Source organism: Carassius gibelio, chromosome A19, assembly GCF_023724105.1.
Source record: "Carassius gibelio isolate Cgi1373 ecotype wild population from Czech Republic chromosome A19, carGib1.2-hapl.c, whole genome shotgun sequence".
Lineage (NCBI taxonomy): Eukaryota > Metazoa > Chordata > Actinopteri > Cypriniformes > Cyprinidae > Carassius > Carassius gibelio.
Genome location: NC_068389.1, coordinates 6,536,937 through 6,562,020, shown reverse-complemented (window position 1 = coordinate 6,562,020; position 25,084 = coordinate 6,536,937). Strand labels below are relative to the sequence as shown.

Genomic DNA, 25,084 nt, shown 5'->3' with positions numbered 1-25,084 from the left:
TGAATTGATTAAGAATAAATAAATCCATCTGCCTATGGTGATAATGTGATAAACCTTCAATAACGTCGTGACGGATTTTGAGGGAAATTTGTCACATCATAAACAGAGAAATAGTGGTTGTGGATAGTGTTTAAATTTTTGTTACAAGCTAAAAGTGTAAAACCCAAACTGGGCATCCATGGATCCTCCGCGAATCCGGGTTGTTAAAAACAAACAAAAATCTTAATTTACTTTTTGTCCATCCCCTGTGGTTAAATGTGTACAAAGGCTGTTCGAGCCGGATTCATCCGCGCAGCAGAACCGAAGCACGACCAAATGTTCATCCGCTGGATTCACGCAGTTTATTTTTTAACCGCTAGAGGTCAGAAAGTTACATAGTGCCGCTTTAAATGCATGTCATGTGAGCTTTCACCTAACTGTTTAAATAAACTAAGCAACATTATATGTGCAGACGGGGGAGATTATCACATGACATTCCCCATTAACATTTACTACTAGACCCTTGAGATTAAACTAAATAGGACAGTGTTTGACCCGACCTTTGACACAATGACACATGACACTAAATTACTATGAATGAATGATGAACAACTGTATTCTTTAACAACAACAACAAGTAAATGCTTTAAGAAATGCATACCACTGTTAGTCTGTTTAGACTGCATTAATTTATGTTAACAAATGAGACCCTTCTGTAAAGTATTACCCAAGAATTTTGTTAATTTGACCAAATTAATGCAAACGCAAAAGTCACATGCAGGTTGTAAAAACACTCTTTGTACTTAATGTGCATTTACATAAATTGCATACATGTATGACAAACTAAAACGGCTTTGATGTCATATTGAAACTTCTATCGTAATTTGTAATAATGATGAAGATAGACAGACAGATAGGTTTTCTTTGATGTTTGCGGGACGCTGGCAGCAGGGGTGTCTCTCACCTGGAAAGTGAGATGCTCTTGAGCGAGACGCAGGAGGAAGATCCAGCTGTTCTGAACAAGGACGAGCCGGTCGTTCAGCAGCAGATTTGGGAAGGATAAGCCCTTCATGAGAGAATCGTGTTATCAGGACCCCAAAGACTCAGCGGCAGATGGTCTCTGGGTTTCTCAAGCACACTAAACACTTTTACAGCGACAGCTGCGTGTGTCTGGATGACTGAAGTGTGCAGAGGGTCATTCATGGCTGCGGATGCTGAGGAGAACTGAGCGAGGATGCTGGTCTCATTCTCCTCTGATGTAAATCTGATGAGCATCTGTTGTCATTGTGACAGACAGCACTCCTGAACGTCCTCCGAGGCACAGCAGCTCCTGTAGTATGTGACTGATCCTCCTCGGCCTTGACCTTTCTGACCCTTACACAGCTGGACCACCTCATTCCTCCACGCCAGGTTCACGAGCTGAGTGATGGTCAGCGTGGGGAGAGCAGGGGTTAATGACATTCACCACACTCATCTGTCTGTAGACTAATAGAGTCGTGTTATCTGCTGCTGCTGAATGCAAATTATCATAACTGTTGGATGGACATCTATGCCAGTGAAAAGACATCAGCAATCAGCTGCAGAGAGAAAAAAAAAAGGTTAACACGAATAACACCTAAACTTATCATTCTTATCGTTTTTGTGGTTATAAAAACAGACTTATAGACTTTAAAATGACTTCAAATGTATTATATAAAAACAATGAGGCAATAATGATTGGTTGTGTAATGTAATGTAATGTAGGCTAATAAAAAATAAACAATTTATGTACATTACATGTTATTACAAATGCCTGCAAAGGGAGCCAAATGGTTATTAATGCTGTTACACTTACAGCACAAACAAATCCTTGTTGACCAAACATTTGATTCAAATATGAACAAAATATTTAATTTTTGGCCAGCTTTTTGCTATATGATGACACAGCCTCTATAATTTCTTCAAAAAAAAACAAAAAAAAAAACATGTGGACATCACAACCCTTATAAAATTTTTTTAAAAATCATAGTAAAACTACCAAATTTTATTTTTTATGATTAAATGCTTGAGACTATAAAATCAGTTAGACAACTGTATTAATAAAGTTGTAGCCATAGGTAACTGTCTAGAGCTACAATTGTAATTTGTAAATAATACAATGTATTTATTTATTTACTTTTATATTTAATTACAGTTAAATATTGACCCCTATCATCCTGAGACCCAGAAATAAAAAGCTTTGTCAAAAAAATTATAAATTTGAAAAATTATATTTTATTCATATGTTATGCTATGTGCACAACTATACAATCCTGCTTAGGGCACCCATTTGGCCAGCAGCTGCCACACACATCATTATGCTATTTTAGACAATCTAACCCCACAGTAAATCACCATCATGCCCATGTTATTAATTCATTCTTATATTTAATTATTACTTTGTACTATTTAATAAAAATTTAATGAAACTGACGATCTAATAAGGGACAACCTTTTATTGTTGAATAATAATTAACGGGTAGAAAACTGAAATATCATGTTCTCAGGGACTAAACAAAAATTGTTATGTGTTCAGTTGTTTTATTTATTTATAATCTTTTCGTGTTGGGATGCAGTATTTGTTGTGTTATTGTGTGTTTATGGGGCTTGTTTCCGAGAACGTTTCTTAAACGTCATATAATAAAGATGTGTCGTCAGAGATATCTAGAAACTTCTGCGTGCGCGCGCTGAGAACCGCCTCTCCCACTGCGCTTCCCAAAGCTGACAGCTGATTGGTTCGCGCGGTTGACCTTCAAATGTCATAGATTTGATTGGTCCTAAAGATTGTGTGGGCGGTCCTCGTATCTAGGAAGTAGTGTTGGCAACACACCGGCGGTGGCGTGACTGTTAACTTCACGCTCCACATTGAAGTTTTAATTATCTGTTATCTGAAGTTAACGGTGGAAATGGGTGATGAAGAGGAGAAATACGACGGGATGTTGCTGGCCATGGCGCAGCAGCATGAAGGAGGAGTGCAGGAGGTAACATGTCAACATTAGCAGCCGAGCTAACTGATGCATGATGACTTACTGCAACAGAATAAGAAAACATCAGTGTTTACGTTATTAGTGAAAGAGGACTGGACTGTTTATTAGAGTTGACTAGGCAGGCTTTCAGGGTTTTGTTTTAAAAGCTACATAGACAGCGTTTGTTTGCTTGTTTAAAAAGGTTAATGTATTTGCAGTTACAGTGAGACACTAGTGTAAGTTGTTGTGATCTAACTTCTTTATTTAGATATTCCTCTCATGTATTCTTCTTTATTCTTCAGCTGGTGAACACGTTCTTCAGTTTTCTGAGGAGGAAGACTGATTTCTTCACCGGAGGAGAGTCTGGAGCCCCAGAGAAGGTCTGGATCTGGACTGAACTCTGTCAGATGTGTCTGTGACCTTTCTGTATATTTCAAACATTTTTGAGAAATATCATGCACTATCGGTGAGATATTGGCAATAAGATGCATTTCTTTGAATAAAAATGAAAACATACTCAGTTAAGATGCATTGCATTGATCAGAAGTGACAGTAATGACATTTTTATAATGTTAGAAAGTTTCTGTTTCAAATGAATGCATTTCTTTTGAACTTCCTTTTAATCACACAATCCTGAAAAACAGATATGAACCAGCACAACTGTTATTAACATTGATAATTATCAGAAATGTTTAATGAGCAGCAAATAATAAATTATAAATTATACATTTTACAATAAATTGTCCTAGAAAACGAATTGTCTTAAATTGTAATGATCACAGTGTTATTGAAAGATGTCTAGCAGAACATCAGAGCTGCTCTTTAAATTTAAAAAAATAATGGAAAAACTACATAAAAGTCAAAGGAAAATGCACTGTTAACAGTTTTTTCTAGTTTTCTGAAGCCAGGATAAAATTGAAAAACAAACTATTTTAATGTGATTATTTTTCCAAATGAATTTTTGTCATTATTTGTATTCAGATTCTGCATGCGCTGAGCAGCGGTCAGTGATTGATCTGCGTTCCTCTCTTTTGTCCTGTAGCTGGTTAAAGAGGCGTTTGCTCATCACAATCAGCTCGCCCTCAAAGCCCAGAAAGAGAGAGAGTCCAGACGAGAGAAGGAGAAGAAGGAGAAGAGCGACAGAGCTGCTAAACTGAAGGAAGAGGAGAAGAAGAGGAAGCCGGACGCAGAAGAGCCCAGAATCAAAGAGCTGACCGACGAGGAGGCCGACAGACTCCAGTCACAGTTAAATCAGGTGAGATTCGTGCCATCTTCACACGTTTGGTCAACTGTCCCTTTTAAAAACACTGAATCTGATTGATCTGTAATCATTTCTCAGACAAAAGAAGAAAAGAAAAAGGCTGAAGAACCTGAGAAAACAGACGGCGATACATCAGAAAAAGACAAAAAAGGGGTAAGTGGGGTTTATTTAATTATTGTTAAACATACAAGTGAAAAGTGAACTGATGATGTGTTTTTGAGCGGCTCTAGATCAGGGGTTTCAAACTTTTATTGTCAGCCAAACCCCTGTGACCTAAATGATTTTAAGTAAATATTTCAATCAGATAATGGCACATTTGCATGTTTAACTCTAAAAAATTTAACTTTTAGTAATATTTACATAGCTATTGTTATTAAACTCAACAAATTATAAAAATTCATATTACTGCAATTTACAGTGTAAATATTACTACTTTTATTTTTATACAGGGTTTCCCAAAAAGAGATTTATTTTTTATACATTTAAGATTTTACATTTAGATTACATTTTTTATAAACCTTAAACATTTCTCTTTTTTTGTACTTTTTATTTTTTATTTATTGAATGGTATTAACTCATAAGCATACCGTACCAAATCAAGAACCCCCTGCTATTCCTCACGACCCTCACTTTGGGAAACCCTGCTCTAAATAAATGTCTAATGCTCTCTTGTGTGTGTGTGTGTGTGTGTGTGTCAGTCGGACTCGGAAGGAGAGGAAGATGAAAAGGACAAAGACAAGCTAAAGCCCAATGCTGGAAACGGAGCAGATCTTTCAAACTACCGCTGGACTCAGACTCTGTCTGAAGTGGACGTGAGTGAATCTTTTCTTATTATCCAGAGATCCACATCACATTGGAGTCCATGAATAAAACCAAATAATCCCCACATCAGAGGAAATCAACAGATGCACAAGTATAATGCATGGAGCCCGTGCAGATCAAATACAGATGTTTCACTCTAACTGTAGGTAAAGGTTTTCATGGAGGAAATTAACCAATATTCTTTTTTTTTTTCTGTCTTTGAAGCATACGTCCATATAAAACTTTAACTCATGATAATGAACACTTCCTAAACACATCAGGTTTATCCGAACAGTCTATTTATTAAATGTTGAAAACATTACAGATTTATGAATGAAGGTCATTATCATAAATAACAACAAAGCTGTTTGTGGGAACCGATGAAACTGGATGAACTAGTCACTGTAAAGAGTCATTTGTGTGTGTCACGCCCCTCAAGGACAGGAAGTGAGATCAACCAATCAGAGGCTGTGTTTACACTGCACGTCTCAATGCACAGATCTGGGGCCTGTTCTTCGTACGTCGCTTATTACATCCGAGATCAAATGACACATCCAAGATGAGATCATCGTGCTAATCATGATCTGGCTAATTGGGTTCTTCGAACACACCTGTTGTGTAAGATTAGTATCGCTGGATTGAGTTATCTGAGATAATTGCACGTTCATGTGTTGTCTTAAAAGGGGATATGTATCGATACTCGAAACCATGATCAGCAGTGCAGCGATTGGCTGGTGGCAAGACGGCAATGTAATGACGTCATATAATTTAAAACAACACCTGACGAAAAACACCTGACGAAAAACAAATTTCTGGACTTTTATAAGGAAACAGCCAAGCAAACAAAACTACATAAATGTTATAATAGATATAATAATAGATACATGTTTTCATTTTATTATAATTTTTTTCATGATTCACAATTATTTAGATTCGCAATTTATAATAGTTGTGCAGTCTTTACATTTTTATTTCAATGTAGAAATTATCTATTCATTTAATTTTATATTTGGAAAGATTTGTTACGTGACAGCATTAATGAAAGTTTCTTAAGGGTCGATATCATGTTATCTGCATCTCCTGCGCTCCATCAAGCCACTCTTATAATAGCAGTCATCACTCAAAATAATGCACCACTCTATTATCTGTATAGTGTGTAAGACTCTAATACAATTATTTAGTAATAATTTTATGACAAATACATATTTCAGTGAGTAAAACTGGCTGTGTCTATAGTAGGCTGTTATGGACTACACAGCATTTTTATATATATATTTTTTTAAATATTTAATTATTATTATTTTATATTATTGTCCCTGGATCAGATCGATACTCTTGTAATAAAGTAGCGGAGGTAGCAGACATATTTTGAGTATCAGTTCTGGTTGAAAAGAAGCAATCTAATACTGTTTACATGAAATAAGCTGCTCCCGAGCAGGTTTAAGCTTACGGACCTGTTCCTATGACAGCAGCTCCAGGATGAGCTTCGAAGAACCAAATGATCCAAGATCACGCCAAATCGTCAACAATCAAATCCAGCTAACTGAGTTAGCGACGTACGAAGAACAGGCCCCTGGTCTTTTGACCACATCAAATGTTTTGGGCACATCTGTTTACATTCAATTTAGACTTGACTGGTATCTGTGTTTACATAATTCCTGCCCAAAATGATTGTGAGTGATGGCACATGGTAGATCCTGGGGTTTTCAGTGGCCGTGCTGTTACAGGTTTTCTGAGTCACTTTGGTTCATTCCTCAGATCAGAAATGAAATGATCAAAACTGCTTGTACAACCTCCACATCATCTAGTCATTTATACACATCACAAAACCAGTTTCTCAAAATGTATTATAGTTTTCTGTGCAATAGTCTTACCCCTCAAAACATCTCGTCTTTAGTTCATCGTATAAGTCATTACGTGCAAAATGGTTAATCTAGTTGTCATAAACTGTCAAGCACACTTTTTATTTTTTATTTTTTTACACATTATTATTAGACTTTTTGTCAATTTGACATGAATTGTGCAAGTGAATCTTGACTAATGAAGAGAATGTAGATTGTAAACCAATGATAAACCATTTCTCTGAAATAGCTCAAATGTTCATCTCATGAATAGACAGAGGACAACCCAAGAGTTATAAATTCTGACAATGGACTTAATTTCATCTTTGTGCCCATATTAAGCGATTTGACTGTCTTATCCGTAAACTATGACACAAGGACTTGACATTCTGATGGCACTGACATATTCATTGACACAGATTTTTCTTTTTGAGAGATAAACTAAGGATTTTGAGCAAGAGATTGGCTTTTGCAGGTAATCCATGGTGTTTTAATATTTGTACGAGTTGTTTTGAGAAATGAAATGCACTTACTGTTCTGCAAATGTCAAGGATGATTTGAGAAAAACCAAAGCAACTCAGAAAAACTGTAAAATTATTTACATAATTCACAGCTCAAAATCTAACTGAACAGATAAATGATTGAAAAAGACGCTAATTTTCATTTGGTATGTTTCTTGTGCAGCCTGTTAGAGGTAAAATTCTTTAGTGAAATAAAGTAGTGCTAAGATAATATCTTCGAAAAATCGGATCTCATGTGGATTTTTGTGTTCACAATGTGTGCATCAAATTCTGACCTGTGTCGAGACGTTTTTTTTCAGGAGAATATCTTGTTTTTCTGTGGTGCACATGGATATACTCAAAAACAAACATATTTTGCATAAAGAAAACAACGCTGTGTTTTATTCTAACATTATTTCATGGAAACTGCGAGGAAGTTGTGATGAAGATATGTGATGTGTGACCTGCTCTCGCAGCTAGTCGTGCCGCTGGACGTGAGCTTCCGTCTGAAGGGGAAGGACGTGGTGGTGGACATCCAGCGGCGGTCCCTGAAGGTGGGGCTGAAGGGGCATCCACCTGTGATCGACGGACAGCTGAGCCACGAGGTGAAGGTGGAGGAGAGCTCCTGGCTCATAGAGGACGGCAAAGTGATCACCATTCACTTCGAGAAGGTGTGGACGAGATAGATCATGCACAGATGGTGTTTACTTGAGCTTGTGATGTGCTGGGATGACTAATGATGCACTCGTCTGTTCCAGATAAATAAGATGGAGTGGTGGAGCAGGTTAGTGAGCACTGACCCTGAAATCAACACCAAGAAGATCTGCCCAGAGAACTCCAAGGCAAGAGCTCACCGTTTCACATTCACTGCTTCTGGGTTGATCTCAAACTCACTCTGGATGAATCTTTTGTGTGTGTGTGTGTGTGTGTGTGTGTGTGGACTAATGTATATTCAATTATTACACTCTTTCGTCTGGTGGCGTGTTTTAAACTGAAGCTGTCGGATCTGGACGGGGAGACGCGCAGCATGGTGGAGAAGATGATGTACGATCAGAGGCAGAAGTCCATGGGGCTGCCCACCTCCGAAGAGCAGAAGAAACAGGACATCCTGAAGAAGTAAGAGCACAGTCATGTGGTGCCACCTGAAAAACAGGAAATGATGTCAGAGACAGAACACCCGCAGACCCTCATGACCGTCTCTTCACATATTAGATAGTGTGGTTTGTTTTTAATGACAGGACAAGGTTAGTTGAGCTGGTGAAATGTCATGTGGTGTGACAGCCCAAAGACTCAATGATATTCATTTATAGGATTTGTTTATTAAAAAAGGATTTCCCTTTGGGGGTGGGGGGGGGGGGGATTATGCACTAGCAGTAAGATATTGACAGTCAGATATATTGCTTTGAATATAAATTAAAAGTTTTATTCAGTGAGGCCACTTTAAGTTAGAGCCATATATAATGATACTAATGGATAATGTTAGCAAAAGAATGCTTTTTTTTTTTTTTACCATTTATTCATCAAAGTTCCCAAAAAATATTATATAAATGTTTTTGCATTGATGATAATCATAAATATTTCTTAAACCACAAATCATCATATCATACTGATTTCTGAAGGATCATATGACACTGAAGACTGGAGGAATGATGCTGGAAATACAGCTGCGCATCACAGGAATAAATAGCATTTCTAAATATATTAGAAAACTAGAATTTTAAATTGTAATAATATTTCACAATATGACTTATTTCTATTCAAATAAATCAATAAATGCAGCGTTGGTGAGCAGCAGAGATGTCTTTCAAACAACACTTCCAGTCCCCTCTGGATTCACTGATGCTTGTGTGTGTGTGTGTGTGTGTGTGTGTGTGTGTGTGTGTGTGTGTCTGCAGGTTCATGGCTCAGCATCCAGAGATGGACTTCTCCAAAGCCAAGTTCAGCTGAGAGCCTCTGAATCTGTGAACGATCTGTGTCTCATCTTACCCTCCCGCTCGGCTCAGACGTGGTTTCTTTCTGTTAGATGACTGTCTGACTAACAGTTTCACTCTTGTGATGATGGAAGTGTTATAATGCGCCATGTCTTGCTTTTTTTTTTAAATAAATAATTTCAAACCCTGCCTGTTTGTGTCACTATTTTATTGGCAGTCAAGTGCCACACTGATGTGAGATTGTTATGATTTAAAAGTTATGTAATTACTTTCTGATAAGTGAATTTTAGATGTGACTGAAAATGCAATTAAATGTTTGTTTTTTTCGTCTCGTTTTCTCGTTATCACGCTTCCTGATAATTATATTTGTAAAATTTCGATTTGTTTTTCTTATTGATATGCTAGTTTACAACACTGTTTAAAATGTGAATATAAAAGAATACGCAAATTCGCTCTTCTCCGGAAGGTGGCGCTTGTGGAACAGCAGAATTATGGCCTATACATGAGTAAACAATACATTATTACAGGCATTATACAGAGGTAATATGAAAAGAAAATGCTATCAAAACTTCCCGGGTGAAATGTGAGTTCACAGGTATGTTTTAAACACCATAAATTACACACAATATTCTGCATTCGTCATCACTAGATCGAAACAGCACTTGGCAAGTCTGCATACATTTATGTGAACTACTGAATATGAGTGAGTTTGTTTACAGAATGCTGTTGTCACTGCTGCAAACTCCCATAAATACAAATAATTATTCACAAAAAAGATAATTTCCCAGCAGCCATTGGGCCCCGGCAGTGGGCGTGGTCAACCTGTCACTTCAATCGAGAGTGACCAATAGATAAAGGCCTTTTCATCCTGGCGAGTAGAGACCGCCCACTGAGACACGGCGAGCAAATTATTCATCAGATCCCATTTGTGTTTGAAGTGCACAAAGAAAAAGATGTAAACATTTACACGCACTGTAAATCATTTTGTTATCAATTTCTTTTCTTTTTTTTGAGCTTTAAGAAGCCTTTTTTTTTTCAATCTTTATTACAAATAATTCGTTTGATTGAATAAAAACAAAACAAAAAAGAAACTCCATAATCTTCTACCTTCCACCAATCTTTTAATGATAGTAAAAAAAACATAAGTATTTTTTAAAAGCTTTTTTTACGTTAAGCATTTTTTCTGCTGTTTTAAGACTTGAAGAATTTGACTGTTTAAACATTTTAGTGTTTTATTTAATACATTCTAGATCAAGCAGCACAAGAGGGCAGCGCTGTCCACTGATCACTGACGGTCCTTCTCCTGACCGTCAGGTGGCGCCGTTGAGCCATTGGATGTTTTGTAAGTTCAGATAAAATATATACAAATTCAAACCTAAACAGGGACATTTTAGTGTACTTAATGTATGATGTAATGTTCACTTAAAGAAAACTTAAAATTTTAATTAAATTAAATGTATGCATTTAGCACACACTTTTATCCAAGCGACTTACAGTGCATTTAGGCTATCAGTTTTTACCTATCGTGTGCTCCCAAACTTATGAGTATACTTGCAGTATAAAGCTACTAAACTAGTAGTTTACTGAGACTATACTTCAAAGTGTACAAAGTGTTTAATTAGTAAACTCTCAGTGTACCTATAAGTTCACTTTTAGTATAATTGCAGTACAAACTACAAACATAGAGGTAAACTAGTAGTGTGCTCAAAGTTTGCTACTGTTATACTTAAAGTATACTTAAAAGTTACAGTCGTAATAGTAAGTTTGCCTCTTGTAGACAGTCCCACAGCTCACTCGTCAAAATGGTAGACAAACATTTGATGATGTTTAACACAACCACAACATTTATTTTTTATTTTGTTTTATTATTCCAAGAAGACCAAGTATTTAGTGAACTGGTAAGTCAGTTAAAACCCCAAATGTTTCTCTTAATTCAGAAAATAACTGGTAATAATTGCTTTAAATATCTTCACTAACACTGACACGAGCAACATTTGTACAGCCTTTATTAATAAGTTAATATTCTAAACTGTATTGTGATATTGTTCATTTCATGTTTGTTGATAATAAGTCATGTTAATTAATACATTTGTTAAAAAGTGTAAAAATGTATGAATGTGATGTTTTAATAATCTCTCGTGTTTACTTGATGTGGCGACTAATGTACTAAAGCACATGTGAAGAACTAGTTTGTTATTATTAATATTACATTTAAAGTTAATGCATTTTAAATACACTACACTGCAACTTCATTCAAAACATAATTGCTATTGCACATACATCTATATTTAAATGCATGAAATACAAGTTTTAATAGAAATGAGATTAAACTGTAAGTTGCTTTGGATAAAAGCGTCTGCTAAATGCATATATTTTTTTAAGTATATTTTAGATCCCTATAAATGCTTGTCAGTGCATTTGGCAATACAAACATGAAAAAAGAGAGAAAATAAAATATGAAATTACATAATATAAAGATGTACTTAAGTCCTACTTAAATAGGTCTAAAAAGCACTTAATTTATTCAAAAAACATTTAATTTCTAATACATTAACATGCCTTTAAGTGTCTGAAAGCGTTAGATTCAGTTTGCATGCAAGTATATTATTCTAAAATATATTATTTCTGTAATAAATACTTTTTTAAAAGTTAACTTGTTTTTTAATAAATGGTAAGTCTGCTAATTTGACAAGAAGTGTTTGAGTTTCTGTTGAGATGTTTTTATTGCAGACATGGGCAAATCTGTCTCTATATCAAATTTTGGTAAGGAACCAATTCTCACTATTAAGTTGTTTATTAGCAGGCGTATTATTAGCAAACTGCCTGTTTATTAGTACTTATAAAGCACATAATAATGCCTTATTCTGCATGACCATATTCTAGATCCCTTAACAACTAGCTTACTAACTATTAACACTATTAATAAACAAAAAATTATGAGTTTATTGATCCAAAAGTCATAGTTAATAGTGAGAATTGCTCCCCAAACTAAAGTAAAAAAATCAGCGTCTCCATTCTCTCTCTGTTTAGTCTCACTGCTGTCTTGAGTAACGACTAAACCAGATTTTGAAGAGACCGTGTGTGTTTTCATCAGTTATTCTGAGAGACGTGGTGAAGCACGAAGCAGCTGTAATGTTTTATTTGGGACTGTAGCTCTGGGACGGAGAGCTGGAGCTGCTATGTCTCACCCAGGTACGACTATTTCTTCATTAACGAAGGCACACAGACATCAGAGGGCGAGGTGGGTTTGTGTGGGGGTGAAAGGCAAGAGAGATGACGGGCAAACACAGCTCCAGAACGGGCCGCTCCAGACTTGACCACTTGTTTTTTGGCAGCAGGGACCCATAACTCACCCACAAGCCCTTGCACAATCACAAAGTCATAAATTCCTGCTTTCTCTTCACAGTTGCATCTTTATAGCCTCTCTCCTCTCCTCTCTTTCATAATATTTTAATAAAAGAATGGATAATAACAGACAATATTTAAATGAAAGAACACTTAAGTGTGCTAAAAGAGAGCAGACTTTCATGCTTTTAAACTATTTTGTAATAATGTAAAATTAGATGTTTTACCTTAATAAAGAACTGTACATTTGTGTGTGTGTGTGTGTGTGTGTGTTTTAAATAAGTACACTTGGTTTTGATATGGTGATGAACTTAAAGCACATACTTATTACAATTTTAACTGTAATGTGTTATTTACTATTGCATTTAAAGTTAATATAGGTAAAATATATAGAATTTCAGCTTCATCATTACAAATGTGTTATTACACATATACATACAAGTTTCAATAGAAATTATGTTAAAGTATATTTGATCTTAAAATAAATGCATGTCAGACCATTCAGTACGTTTAATGTTGGAATGCAATAGAAGTAATTATGAAATATTTTAACTGAAAGTGCAGTTTAATTATTTGAAGAATATAATTTCTGTAAAAGCATGCTTAAATGTATTTCGGCATGGGCGGTGTTACACATTGATTGAAACAACTAGAAAGAGTAGCTACATGAATACAGAGCTCATAATCAGTCTGGGAGAATGACTAATGTGTGATAAACACATAACTCTCACCAGCATCGTCTCGGTCATGTGTGATGTTAGCAGTGTTAACAAGCAGACTGAGCTTCATGTGAGTGTAGCAGCACACTTCAGAGCTCAGGCCTCTCGTTTGTCCTCACTCCTCTCCTCACACACTCTCCAGAGCGTATTTACAAGACACACTGGCCAGGAAGACCGAGCTAAAGACCCGGTCAAGCTGTAATGAATCAGGATCAACACTTGTGTGTGTGGTTTGCTGCTTAATTCATTTATTTATTTATTTTGGAACCTGTGATATTTTCTTAAGATTCTTTGATAAAAAAGCATTTATTCACAAAAAACTATAAATTATTTATGGTGTACATATGCATGCGCACACGCACACACAGTATTATTATTGTTTTGTACTATAATCCATATTCAAATTAAATGTAACTGACGATCTAATAAGGGCCAACAATTTATTATTGAATACTCATAATTAACTGAAGAAAAAAACTGAAATATCATGTTCTCCGGGACTAAACTATATATATATGGTGCTGGCCATATAATTACAATATCATCAAAAAGCTGATTTCACTAATTCCATTCAAAAAGAGAAACTTGTATATTATATTCATTCATTAAACACAGACTGATATATTTCAAATGTTTATTTCTTGTTATTTTGATGATTATAACTGACAACTAAGGATAATCCCAAATTCAGTATCTCAGAAAATTTGAATATAATTTAAGAATAATACAAAGAAAGGATTTTTAGAAATCTTGGCCAACTGAAAAGTATGAAAATGAAAAGTATGAGCATGTACAGCACTCAATACTTAGTCCGGGCTCTTTTTGCCTGAATTACTGCAGCAATGCGGCGAGGCATGGAGTCGATCAGTCTGTGGCACTGCTCAGGTGTTATGAGAGCCCAGTGCCAAGTCCTGTTGGAAAATGAAATCGACATTTCCATAAAGTTGGTCAGCAGCAGGATGCATGAAGTGCAATAAAACTTCCTGGTGTACGGCTCCGTTGACCTTTGACCTCAGAAAACACAGTGGACCAACACCAGCAGATGACATGGCCCCACAAACCATCACTGACTGTGGAAACTTTACACTGGACCTCGAGCAACATGGATTGTGTGCCTCTCCTCTCTTCCTCCAGACTCTGGGACCCTGATATCCAAAGGAAATGCAAAATTTACTTTCATCAGAGAACATAACTTTGGACAACTCAGCAGCAGTCCAGTCCTTTTTGAAGTGAGACGCTTCTGACGCTGTCTGTTGTTCAAGAGTGGCTTGACACAAGGAATGCAAAGCTGAAACCCAGATAGCCAGCCTCTTTTGCAATGACATTTTGTGTCTTGCCCTCCTTGTGCAAGGAGTCAATGTCATCTTCTGAACAACTGTCAAGTCAGCAGTCTTCCCCATGATTGTGTAGCCTACAGAACTACACTGAGAGACCATTTAAAGGCTTTGCAGGTGTTTTGAGTTAATTAACTGATTAGAGTGTGGCACCAGGTGTCTTCAATATTGAACCTTTTCACAATATTCAAATTTTTTGAGATACTGAATTTGGGATTTTCCATAGTTGTCAGTTATAATCATCCAAATTAAAATAATAACATTTGAAATATATCAGTCTGTGTGTAATGAATGAACAAGTTTCACTTTTTGAATGGAATTAGTGAAATAAATCAACTTTTTGATGATTATTCTAATTATATGTCCAGCACCTGTATATATTATAGATAGATACCCTTTGTAACATTATAAATGACTTTACTGCCATTTTTGATCAGTTTGCACAATTGCTGAATAAAAGTATCAATTAAAAAATAAATTTAATGCACAAAACTTATGAACGATAGTATATTCAAAAGGTTTTGCCGTTGAAGGTCAGTGCACAAATAGGTAGCAACTGACACTCTGTTTTTAAAAAATATTTATTTGTTTATTTATTTTTGATATTGCAAATAAGCACTCATTTCAGCTCATGCATTTCTAAGTGTACATTTTCCTACCAGCAGCAGCATAAATACATGTTGTTCTTGCCTTGGTTTACTCATTTATTACAAGATTTTGTCTCTCGGCATTTAAAAACCTGTGCATTATGTTGAAGTGCTCATCCAAGCAGTCTGCAAAGAGTTTACAAAGAGCTTTTCAGGACTTCATGCTGTGAGAGCTCAGATCCTCCACACAGGTCAACAGAGATCTGTTCAGAAACACACACACACACACACACACAGCTGGCTGTCACATTGCTCCTTCCTTATTGTTTGCCTGTGGCCCTGCGACCTCCAGGCTTCATTTACGCTCAGGTGTTGAGTGTTCGATCACGGCCTCAGAGCTCAGATCTCCAGCTTCAGAGACATCAGCAGCTCAATAAGTATTATTAGTATTATTAATATTATTATTAGTCCCTGGTTAAAATCTCAGAGACCTCCAACAATATACATAAAAGACATATGACACAAATATATATATATATGTGTGTGTGTGTGTGTGTGTTAAAAAGATATGAAGCGTGTAACATTAACATCATGTTTGTGAATGTGTCACTTGCTATTTAGAATATTACATAACTTTTTTAAGCTTTGTCAGTTCAGTTTTATCAATGAGTGTCGGGATCAGTTTTTTTTAATTAATTTTATTTTATTTTTTGACATGGTGTTAACCATGTGTCACACAGATCTGCAGACTGAAGCGCTGTGAGAGTTTACAAGATGCTGTGAATCTCTATCTCTCTAGAGATGAACACACACCTGCTGCTGCTCATCAGATCCAAACTCACACCAACGCAACGGTCATCGATGTACTGAAACTGATTATACACCACTGAAATTCATTCTTCATCGAGATGTCGAACTATAAATACAAAGTGATAGCAACTGCAAACTAAGTGGTTAAACATTTTTCGAAAAGAAAGGCTTGTATTTTATCAGATTGATAATGTACAATACCTAATTTAGACAGAATAAACGCTAAAATGTATTCTGAACAAGCACATTTTAAAGCCTGCTATTAATAATGAAATGTTTCATAGGAAACAACCATTGAAACATTGCTAATTCAATTTTGTAAACATGCCCCTTCTTAAATTGATTGTGCTTTTTTATTGTTCTTTACAATGTCAAGATTTGTACATGAAGTCATTTGTATTATTTGAAGTCAAATAATAAAGACTACTAAAAAGTGTTTGACGGGAGAAAAAAATAAGATATTAACATGACTGCATTTTTTTTTAACATAGAAATATTTTGCAACAGTATTAAAGTTTTTATTGTTAAAAGAAAAACAAAAGTAAACTTTTGAACAATCAGAATGTTTAAAGGTTGAAGGTCAGTGCAAAAACATGTAAATAATATGATAAGCATTAAAAAAAATAAGACTACTGACAAATATTTGAAAGAAAAACTTTAATTTATTATTAAAATGACATAAATAAACTCACCAAGAGTGTAACAAATACAAATAGACAGATATGTACAAATGATTTCTCTACAGGACGGATTGCAGACAAACTACAGGGTCACTTCTCAAACCGCTTTCAAACTAAACAGCAAAGAAAGCACTGTTTCTGTTACTGTAATACCATTAAAATGGGCATTCATTTCTTTTTATTTACACACATATACATTTTAATTGGTCAACAGCTCGATTTGGTCTCATTACTCTTTTAGATAATTTTATTAGGAACAATAAACACCATACTCGGTCCCATTGTTATTCCAAATGTCTAAAATTCGAATGACGGTTTTTGCAAATATAGATAGCAAGTGATTGTCTCTCGCCAGGTCTTGATTGCTTCACGTCATTCCATACAGACATGGATCAAGAAAACCAGCCTTTTTCCATTCCAAAGGCATTCTGACGATCGAAACCACGAGAGGCTCTTCTGCGCTCCCTCTGGAAGCAGCATCAGTAGGATCTTCCCGTCAGATGGAGTCCAGAGAGTCCCAGTCTGATGGCTCTCAGTAGCTCTGTGCCACAGGCGTCCAGGACGCGGTGAGTCTGGTGATGGAGCTCTCGAACTGAGCGTCTCCCACACCCACCTCGCTCAGGCCCGGGTCGTACATAGAGGAGGGAGAGGACACGGGCAGAGAGGAGCTCAGCCCCGAGTACGACACCGAGGAGCCGCGCAGGAACTGAGACGTCAGGCCGCCCGAGATGGACCCCGATGCTGAGCCCGAGGGGGTGAGGGTCGTCCCCGCCACCGACCACAAGCTTGGGTACTGACTGTAACACAGGAACCGCGCAGTTAGCCAGCGAATCCACTATAAAACAGATCTGTGTTCAGATGTAGAAGCACTGACCTGGTGTTGGAGGTGGTGTTGGTGCTGTGGGCCAGGGAGCCCATGCCACTGGAGTTGGGTATCTGCAGCGCCGACCAGCTGTCGTGAGAAGCCAGACTTCCTGAAGAGCTGTCCATGTAGTTATCTACAAGCACAACACAAGAGCCAGATCAATGAGATGCAATAAAAACCATTCTGGTGCAAGCAACTACACTCCTAAAAACCAGGTTCTAAAACAGTGATGTCACAGAAGAAGAACATTCTAAAATTCCAAAGAAGCTTTTGTGGAATGGAAATATTCCACGGATGTTTGAGGTTCTTCGTGGAACTGCTGATGCTTTATTTTAGGGGTGTATAAAGTGCTCTTACTGCTGGTGGTGCTGCGGTGGGGGTAATGGCTGGGGTACGGAGCAGCTCTGTGGTTCCTCAGGCTGGAGTATCTCTCGCAGTACGAGCCGGAGGAGTGAACCGGGGCCCCGTTGAACTGAGGAGGGCTGCTGCTGGGGCCCATGGAGCCGTTACTGGGCAGGAACCAGCCACCGACTGTTGGAGGAAGACACGTGTTAAACCTGCTATAAGAGACAGTTTGAGGGGTGTTTTAGTAGTTTACTCACGTTGAGAGTATCCAGATTGCTGGTTGTCAGTGCTGTGGTCTGGGACGTCCTTGTGGTCACTTCTGGTGAATTCATGTTCAGTTGTAATAATGTCAATAAACATATAACTGAAAAATGATGTCTAGTAATTGTATTTTTTATTGTACCTTTCTTTGGCATCCAGGAATGCTTTGGCAAATGGGTTGTGCTTGATCTTCAGCGCTGTGATCTGAAAATGAATTAGAGCGCATTAATAAAGAGGAAAATATCCTTCAAGGTTGAGGATGCATCTCGGGCTTTACTCAACAAACTCTCACCTCTTCATTCTGATAAGCTGTGACCGCTATAAACTGAGTGTCAGGAAAAGACTGACTGCTGATCATTTTCTGGACCCCTCCGACCTTCACTATGTGAATCCTGGGCTCGTATTTGTGCAAAGAGTTCAACATAATCTGAAAAAAAAAAAGAAATACAATTATTTTCATATTTAATATAATTCAATAAAACAATTCAGCTACTAACAAAAAACTGTATTCTTTTTTAATGATTGATTTCTCCGTTTAGAACTAAAGAGTGTCGTTACCTGTCCTCCTCCATTGAGTTTATTGGAGAGTTTGACTTTGCTGAAGGAGATGGGCGCTTTCATCCAGTGCGCGCCGAAGTTGGGTGAGTCTGGGTGGATGTAGACGCAGCTCGGGCTCTGAGGCTCGGGCTTCCCTCCCGGCACCCATTCACCGTTCACATATTTCCACCGATTATTATCGGCCGCCACGAAGTCCAGCAGGACCGAGTACATAGCGTTGGGGTCCAGACCGGTGACACTGGCCCGGAGCACGGGAAACATCCGCCTAGAAGAGGAGACAAAGACCGGTCAAAAACATCTAAACAGAATTCACGTGAAACGCGACCGCTAATAAACTATCGGAATTTCTCTCTTCTTGATTAAAAAAAAAATATATATATATATGTTATGTTAGATTAGGAGCATTGACGCAAAAAAATAAATAAAATAAAAAATAAAAAAATTATAGTAAAAATAAAACTAAAATATTTTCTTTAATTTAAAGGAAGTGTTTTAGTGCATCTATCGTTAAATCTCAACTGACCGTCCAGTTTTAGTGACAATCATTTCATTAGTGAGTTCTTTGAACTTGCTCCATAGCTCCGCGTCTTCCAGGGAGAGTTTAATATCGCGCTCCGACGCGTCGCTCTTCTCGCTGCCGTCCTGAAACTCGCTCTTCACGGCGCTCAGCAGGTGATCCAGGCGCTGGTCGGGACTCGAGGAACACATATTTCCGGTCAGAGACTGAGATAAGTCCGAGTGCACTAGATCCTGTGTGGTCGCGATGCGTTGACAGCGCGTCTCTATCTGCGCTTTCAACGCGCCCGGGGTCTTTTTAAAGGCCCGATACTGAGCTCCCGCTGTCACGGGGCGTGACCCGGAGCGCGAGACCAGGCCCATCGCGCACTAATAGCGCCCGATAATCTGTCGCCACAAACGGAAAGAATTTTTAACTTACACAGAAGTCCATTACAAAGCGTTTGAAAGTTTACAGTCAATGAAAACATTTAAGATACAGCCCTTTGTGTTAAATAAATAAATAATGTTAACAATTAAATATAAAGAGGATATTGACATCATGAACAAAAGTATAAGAACAACTGTAACAATTCATTAATTAGGGCTTCTGTCTTTTGTTGAAATATTTCTCACTTTTATTTTATTGGCCAGTTATTATTTTTAATAATAATATTAATATTAATAATAATATTCGTCTATCTGGATGTCACTTTGGATGTGTGTGGCAGGAGAGTGGCCTAATCCAAACTTGTTTCCCTATTCTTGACCTCATCTTGGAAACAAAAGAAGGAAGAGACGGTGTCTGCCTTTGAACTCAGTTGTATATTTGCAGTAATGCTAATCTTTTGTTGTCCCAGATACACATGTGTTTAGTGGGACGGCCCATGAGGAGCGTCCTGCGCCAGCTGAAGTGTGCATGGCCTGAAGGTGAGATGTGGGAACCTCCTAAATCCAGCAGGACTCCAGTCCAGACAGAGGACAGATCGGAGATATGTGTGCACTGCTTTACAACCCGAGCAGCTGGCAACTCAGCATTTTAAATAATAAACACACACATTTATTTATTTATTTATTTATTTATTTAAATAGGCCTATTGTTGCTTTTTTATATTTTATAATAAAAAAATAATAATCATTTTAATTTTATTATTATTATGTTTTTATTCATGCTGATTTGATTTTAAAGTGTTGCATATCACGGTCAATAAATGTTAGGTGACCTGGCAGCAGTGTCATGGACTGTAATATCTTATAATTTACCTGACACTATTATAAAACATTGAAAAATATTTCTAATACATTTTATTAATTAGTCATATTAACTAAAGTAGGCTACTTTACGGAATATTCTATATGGAAAATAATAATAATGGGCATTACAGTGAAATGCAGTAAAAAAAAAAAGGCATCTGAACTTCATATAAAATCTTGCACAGGTCTTTAATTACCACATTTTTAGGGAAAACTGGTGGTTATTTAAGATCAAGTGTTTTCAACACCACCTGGCTTGTGCTTTCTGAGACTGAACAGTTTATTTGATGATTATTCTCCAGAATGATGATGGAGGCTGATGTAAGTTTTACGAGGTCTCTGTGAATCTCTCTGCTGCACTTGGAGTTGATGATAGAGGATGTTGATATAGTCTGCACTTCTCAGGGGCCGTAAACGTGAAGGGCCCTCACACCTCTCGGCTCAGATCAGCTGCTTTACAGAGCAACAAACAGCCTGTCATCAGACACACACACACACACACACACTCCTGAGCTCCTGTTACACACACACACACACACACACACTTGACTTCTGGTATAAGTGAGAAAGTGACCAGCTCGCTCAGACAAACTTCTCTTTAAGTAAAACCTAACACTTTGTTAAACATATTGCAGATTTAAATGGATTTCTTCTTTCAGCTGAAAAGAAACACACAGAATGAAGTGAATGTATCTGATCTGACCTTTAAAAACTCCTTTCATTGATGTAAACCAGTTCATAATTTGATTTGAATAGAGTAAACCTGAAGAGTTCATTTAGATGTTGCCTTAAATGTGCATTTTTTTTTAGATGAACTGAACATTATTTGTCTGGTGTTTGTTATTTTCTCTGTATTTTGCATGCGTGGTGACTGTGGTGTGTGTGTGTGTGTGTGTGTGTGTGTGTGCTCGGTGCTGGAGGGGTTAAGAGGAGATGCTGTCTCTCTCTGGCATCAGGATCCTCTCACCTCAGTGAGAAATATTACAGAGGCCTGGTGCTCCACAAAAGGACACTTATAAGAGAAGATGCATATTTTCCACACTTCTCCTCTCCGGCCTAAATCAGTAAACAGAGCAGGCGGATGAGTCAGGGCCTGGAAAATAAAAGAGACGCACACGCACACGCACACACACACACACACACACACACACACACACACACACACACACACACACACACACACACACACACACACACACACACTTTGTCTGAACCAAAATAAGTATTCAGTTTTTTCTTAAATTATTGATAAATAATGCAATTGTTTTGATTCTTTAATGAATAGAAAGTTCAAAGTGTGTTTATTTGAAATAGAAGTCTTTGTAAATATTAGAAAACATTATAAATGCCTTTACTGTAACTTTTTGATTCAGTTTACAGTTTTTCTCAGTCGCTTTGGTACATTTCTCTAATCATTCTTGAGATTTGCAAAACAGTAAGTGCATTTCTCAAAACAACTCGTACAAATATCAAAACACAATGGATGACCTGCAAAAGCCAGTCTCTTGCTCAAAATCCTTAGTTCATCTCTCAAAAATAAATATCTGTGTCAATGAATATGTCAGTGTAATCAGAATGACAAGTCCTTGTGTCATAGTTTACGGATAAGACAGTCAAATCGCTTAGTCATGTTGTCAATTTAACAGTGGAGGGATGTTCTGATGTAAACTACTGTATTGAACAGTATGCCATATGCTTATGTATGCCATATATCCATTTCAAAACTACACATTTACACATTACTGTTTGTGGGATGTTGATTGAAAGAGACTGGATAGAATTCCCAGTTACACTTTTACATAGTCTGACCAAAAAAATAAAAAAATAAAAAATACTTTTACAATGCCATTGTGATATAGAAAAGGAAATATGGGAACAAAGATGAAAATAATTCCATTTTCAGAATTTGTAACTCTTGTGTTGTCCTTTGTCTATACAGTATAAGCTTTCCTACTGAAGATTCATGAGATGAACCTTTGAGCTATTTCAGAGAAATGGTTTATCATTGGTTTATCATCTACATTCTCTTCATTAGTAAAGATTCACTTGCACAATTCATGCCAAATTGACAAAACATCTAATAATAGTGTGTAAAAATACAAATAAAAAGTGTGCTTGGCAGTTTATGACAACTAGATTAACCATTTTGCATTTAATGACTTATACGATGAACTAAAGACTAGATGTTTTGGGGGGTAAGACTATTGCACAGAAAACTGTATAATACATTTTGAGCAACATGACATTAGCAACTGATAATGTAGGAAACCGCAGATAAATGTGCGTAATCAATTGCATGAATGTACAATAGCAATCGCAACTTGTTCAAAAGAATGAGAAACTGGTTTTATGATGTGTATTAATGACTAGATGATGTGGAGGTTGTACAAGTAGTTTTGAAAATTGCATTTCTGTTTTGAAAAATGCACCAAAGTGACTGAGAAAAACTGTAATAAAGTATTAATTTCTTTTGAAATAAATTATTACTGACCATAAGCTTTTGATTTAGAAGTTACATTGATATTAATTTACAGTTAAAAATGATTTAAATAATTTGATAGCCTCAATATTGACTGTTAGTTAGTTAGCTTTAGTTAATTGGTTGATTATTATGTTATGTATATTACTTAATCATAGTTTAGCCTGAACGTTAGAATTGTCAACCATTTAATTTCTGTTATGATTATTATAAATTACTTTTAAAAGATCCACTTTTTGTTTTTTTGAGCTATTTTCTTGACATGACCGGAATAACATCAACCATGTTCAATTTAATTCAGCGTAAGTTTAGAATTTTTATTTATAGTTTTACAAAGGTTTAGTTTTTATGTTTTCTATCTTCATTTAAAAATATTATATGTTATTATATGATATGATACATTATATTATACATTATTATATTACAGACAGTGTAATGAAAATGGGTTTTCATGGTTTTCATTTTAGCTTTTATTTCAGTTTATAAGTATAAGTGCACAAGCATCAGTAAAATGAAAAATAAAATAAATCTGGTTGGTTTATTTATTTTTACAAGTGCATCACAGTCAGAAACTACAGTTTGGTTTCAGAAGCACAGTAGTGACTGTATTGTTAGTGAGGTTTTCTGTAAGTGCAGGACAGTGTGTGTGTGCGTGTGTGTGTGTGTGTGTGTGTGGAGGCACAGGCTCGCTCCCCCTCTCTCAGACAGATGTGGATTGAGTCCTGAGATGCGTCTGTCACTGCTGCGTTTCCACTTCAAGTTCAGGAAATCTAAACTTTCCTCTCCTAATCACCCTGGCCTTTGAAAAGGATAAAAAAGACTGGAGGGACAGTAATTGTTCCCCTCTCCCTCGCCCCCCTCCCCTCAACAGACACCAGGCCTTTTGGATGCTAATGAGTGAGGGAGAGAAGATGGCTTTGCTTCTGAAGCCTGTGATGAACTTCATCCTGCAGGACACAGTGAGAGCTGAAGAAACACACCGACAGACAGACAACGGCCAGTTATGTAATGAAGAAAGAATAGTTCACTAAATTTAGGGAGCAGTTATCTTTATGCCTAGCATGAACAATAATGGTGTTGGTGTGTGATCTGGTCTGAGCCCACAGGTCATGCAGAGAGAGAGAGAGAGAGAGAGAGAGAGCACGATCTGAGCTCATCAGAGCCGCTCACTGCTTACAGAAGCCTTGCACGCTGATGCTTGTTTCAGACATGTATTTCATAGATAGAGCTCTACGCTGACAGATTATATCTATTTATATACATAAAAACACAAAGTAGTTTTTCTTCCTTTTCTCATGATTGTTCCTGTATCAGACTTTGTATGTAAGCAGATTGAATCACAGTGATGTTCTACTGAATGCGTGTGGAAACAATGGCATTATAAATACAGTGTATGTAGAAACAGGCCAGCAGTGGATATGCATGTGGTCCGATGCTGTAGGTGTAACGCTGATGCCTCGTTTCCTCTCCATGATGTGGTGACCATGAGGACACTTGCTAAAAAAATGTCTCTGTATTCATCAAAACCCAGCAGACAGATAGAATTCAAACTTTATGTCTCCACAAAGTAGGCATGCAATTTTTACAAAGGTACATTTTATTAACGCACAGAAAAAAGGTACAAAAGCTGTCACTGGGGCAGTGCCTTTTTAAAAAGTACTAATATGTAGCATTTAGGTGCAAATATGTACATGTCAAATACTAGCACTGAGAGTGTTTATACAGTTAAGCTGCTTCCAGTTGGGGGTCAATTTGATACCTGCAGGAACAAGGAAATTTTGCATACATACATTGTTCAATACACTTTTTAACTTTTTAACTTATGTATAACACTACAGTACACAGAATAACTCCTACTTGACTTTGGTATCATTATATCTGAAATGATCAATAACTTTAATAAAAGATTTTTGATTTTTAGTTAGTCTTTTAGCCATTATATATTTTAATATGTAAAAGTATTTACTCATCATGGTAGCTTTGATTTACTGCCTTTATTTTGGGTCAGAAAATACACCTGATTCTCTTCTTTTATTGTCCCTTTAATTTGTTAAA

General features: G+C 36.8%; 2 protein-coding genes across 2 annotated transcripts; one reads left to right on the top strand and one right to left on the bottom strand.

Moving 5' to 3' along the window:
• The first annotated feature begins 2,790 nt into the window (after nt 1–2,790).
• LOC127935932 (nuclear migration protein nudC) lies at nt 2,791–9,486 on the top strand. Its single transcript, XM_052534157.1, has 9 exons — nt 2,791–2,978; nt 3,266–3,343; nt 4,006–4,218; nt 4,303–4,377; nt 4,923–5,036; nt 7,843–8,037; nt 8,125–8,208; nt 8,364–8,482; nt 9,262–9,486. Exons 1-9 carry the CDS (start codon nt 2,904–2,906, stop codon nt 9,311–9,313), a joined length of 1,005 nt encoding a protein of 334 aa, XP_052390117.1. The 5' UTR covers nt 2,791–2,903; the 3' UTR covers nt 9,314–9,486.
• Nucleotides 9,487–16,734: 7,248 nt separating this feature from the next.
• On the bottom strand, nt 16,735–19,680 carry LOC127935651 (T-box transcription factor T-A-like). Its single transcript, XM_052533733.1, has 8 exons — nt 19,325–19,680; nt 18,802–19,066; nt 18,536–18,670; nt 18,386–18,447; nt 18,240–18,301; nt 17,995–18,168; nt 17,647–17,770; nt 16,735–17,569 (listed from the first exon to the last, which is right to left on the bottom strand). Exons 1-8 carry the CDS (start codon nt 19,678–19,680, stop codon nt 17,305–17,307), a joined length of 1,443 nt encoding a protein of 480 aa, XP_052389693.1. The 3' UTR covers nt 16,735–17,304.
• Between the last annotated feature and the right edge of the window lie 5,404 nt (nt 19,681–25,084).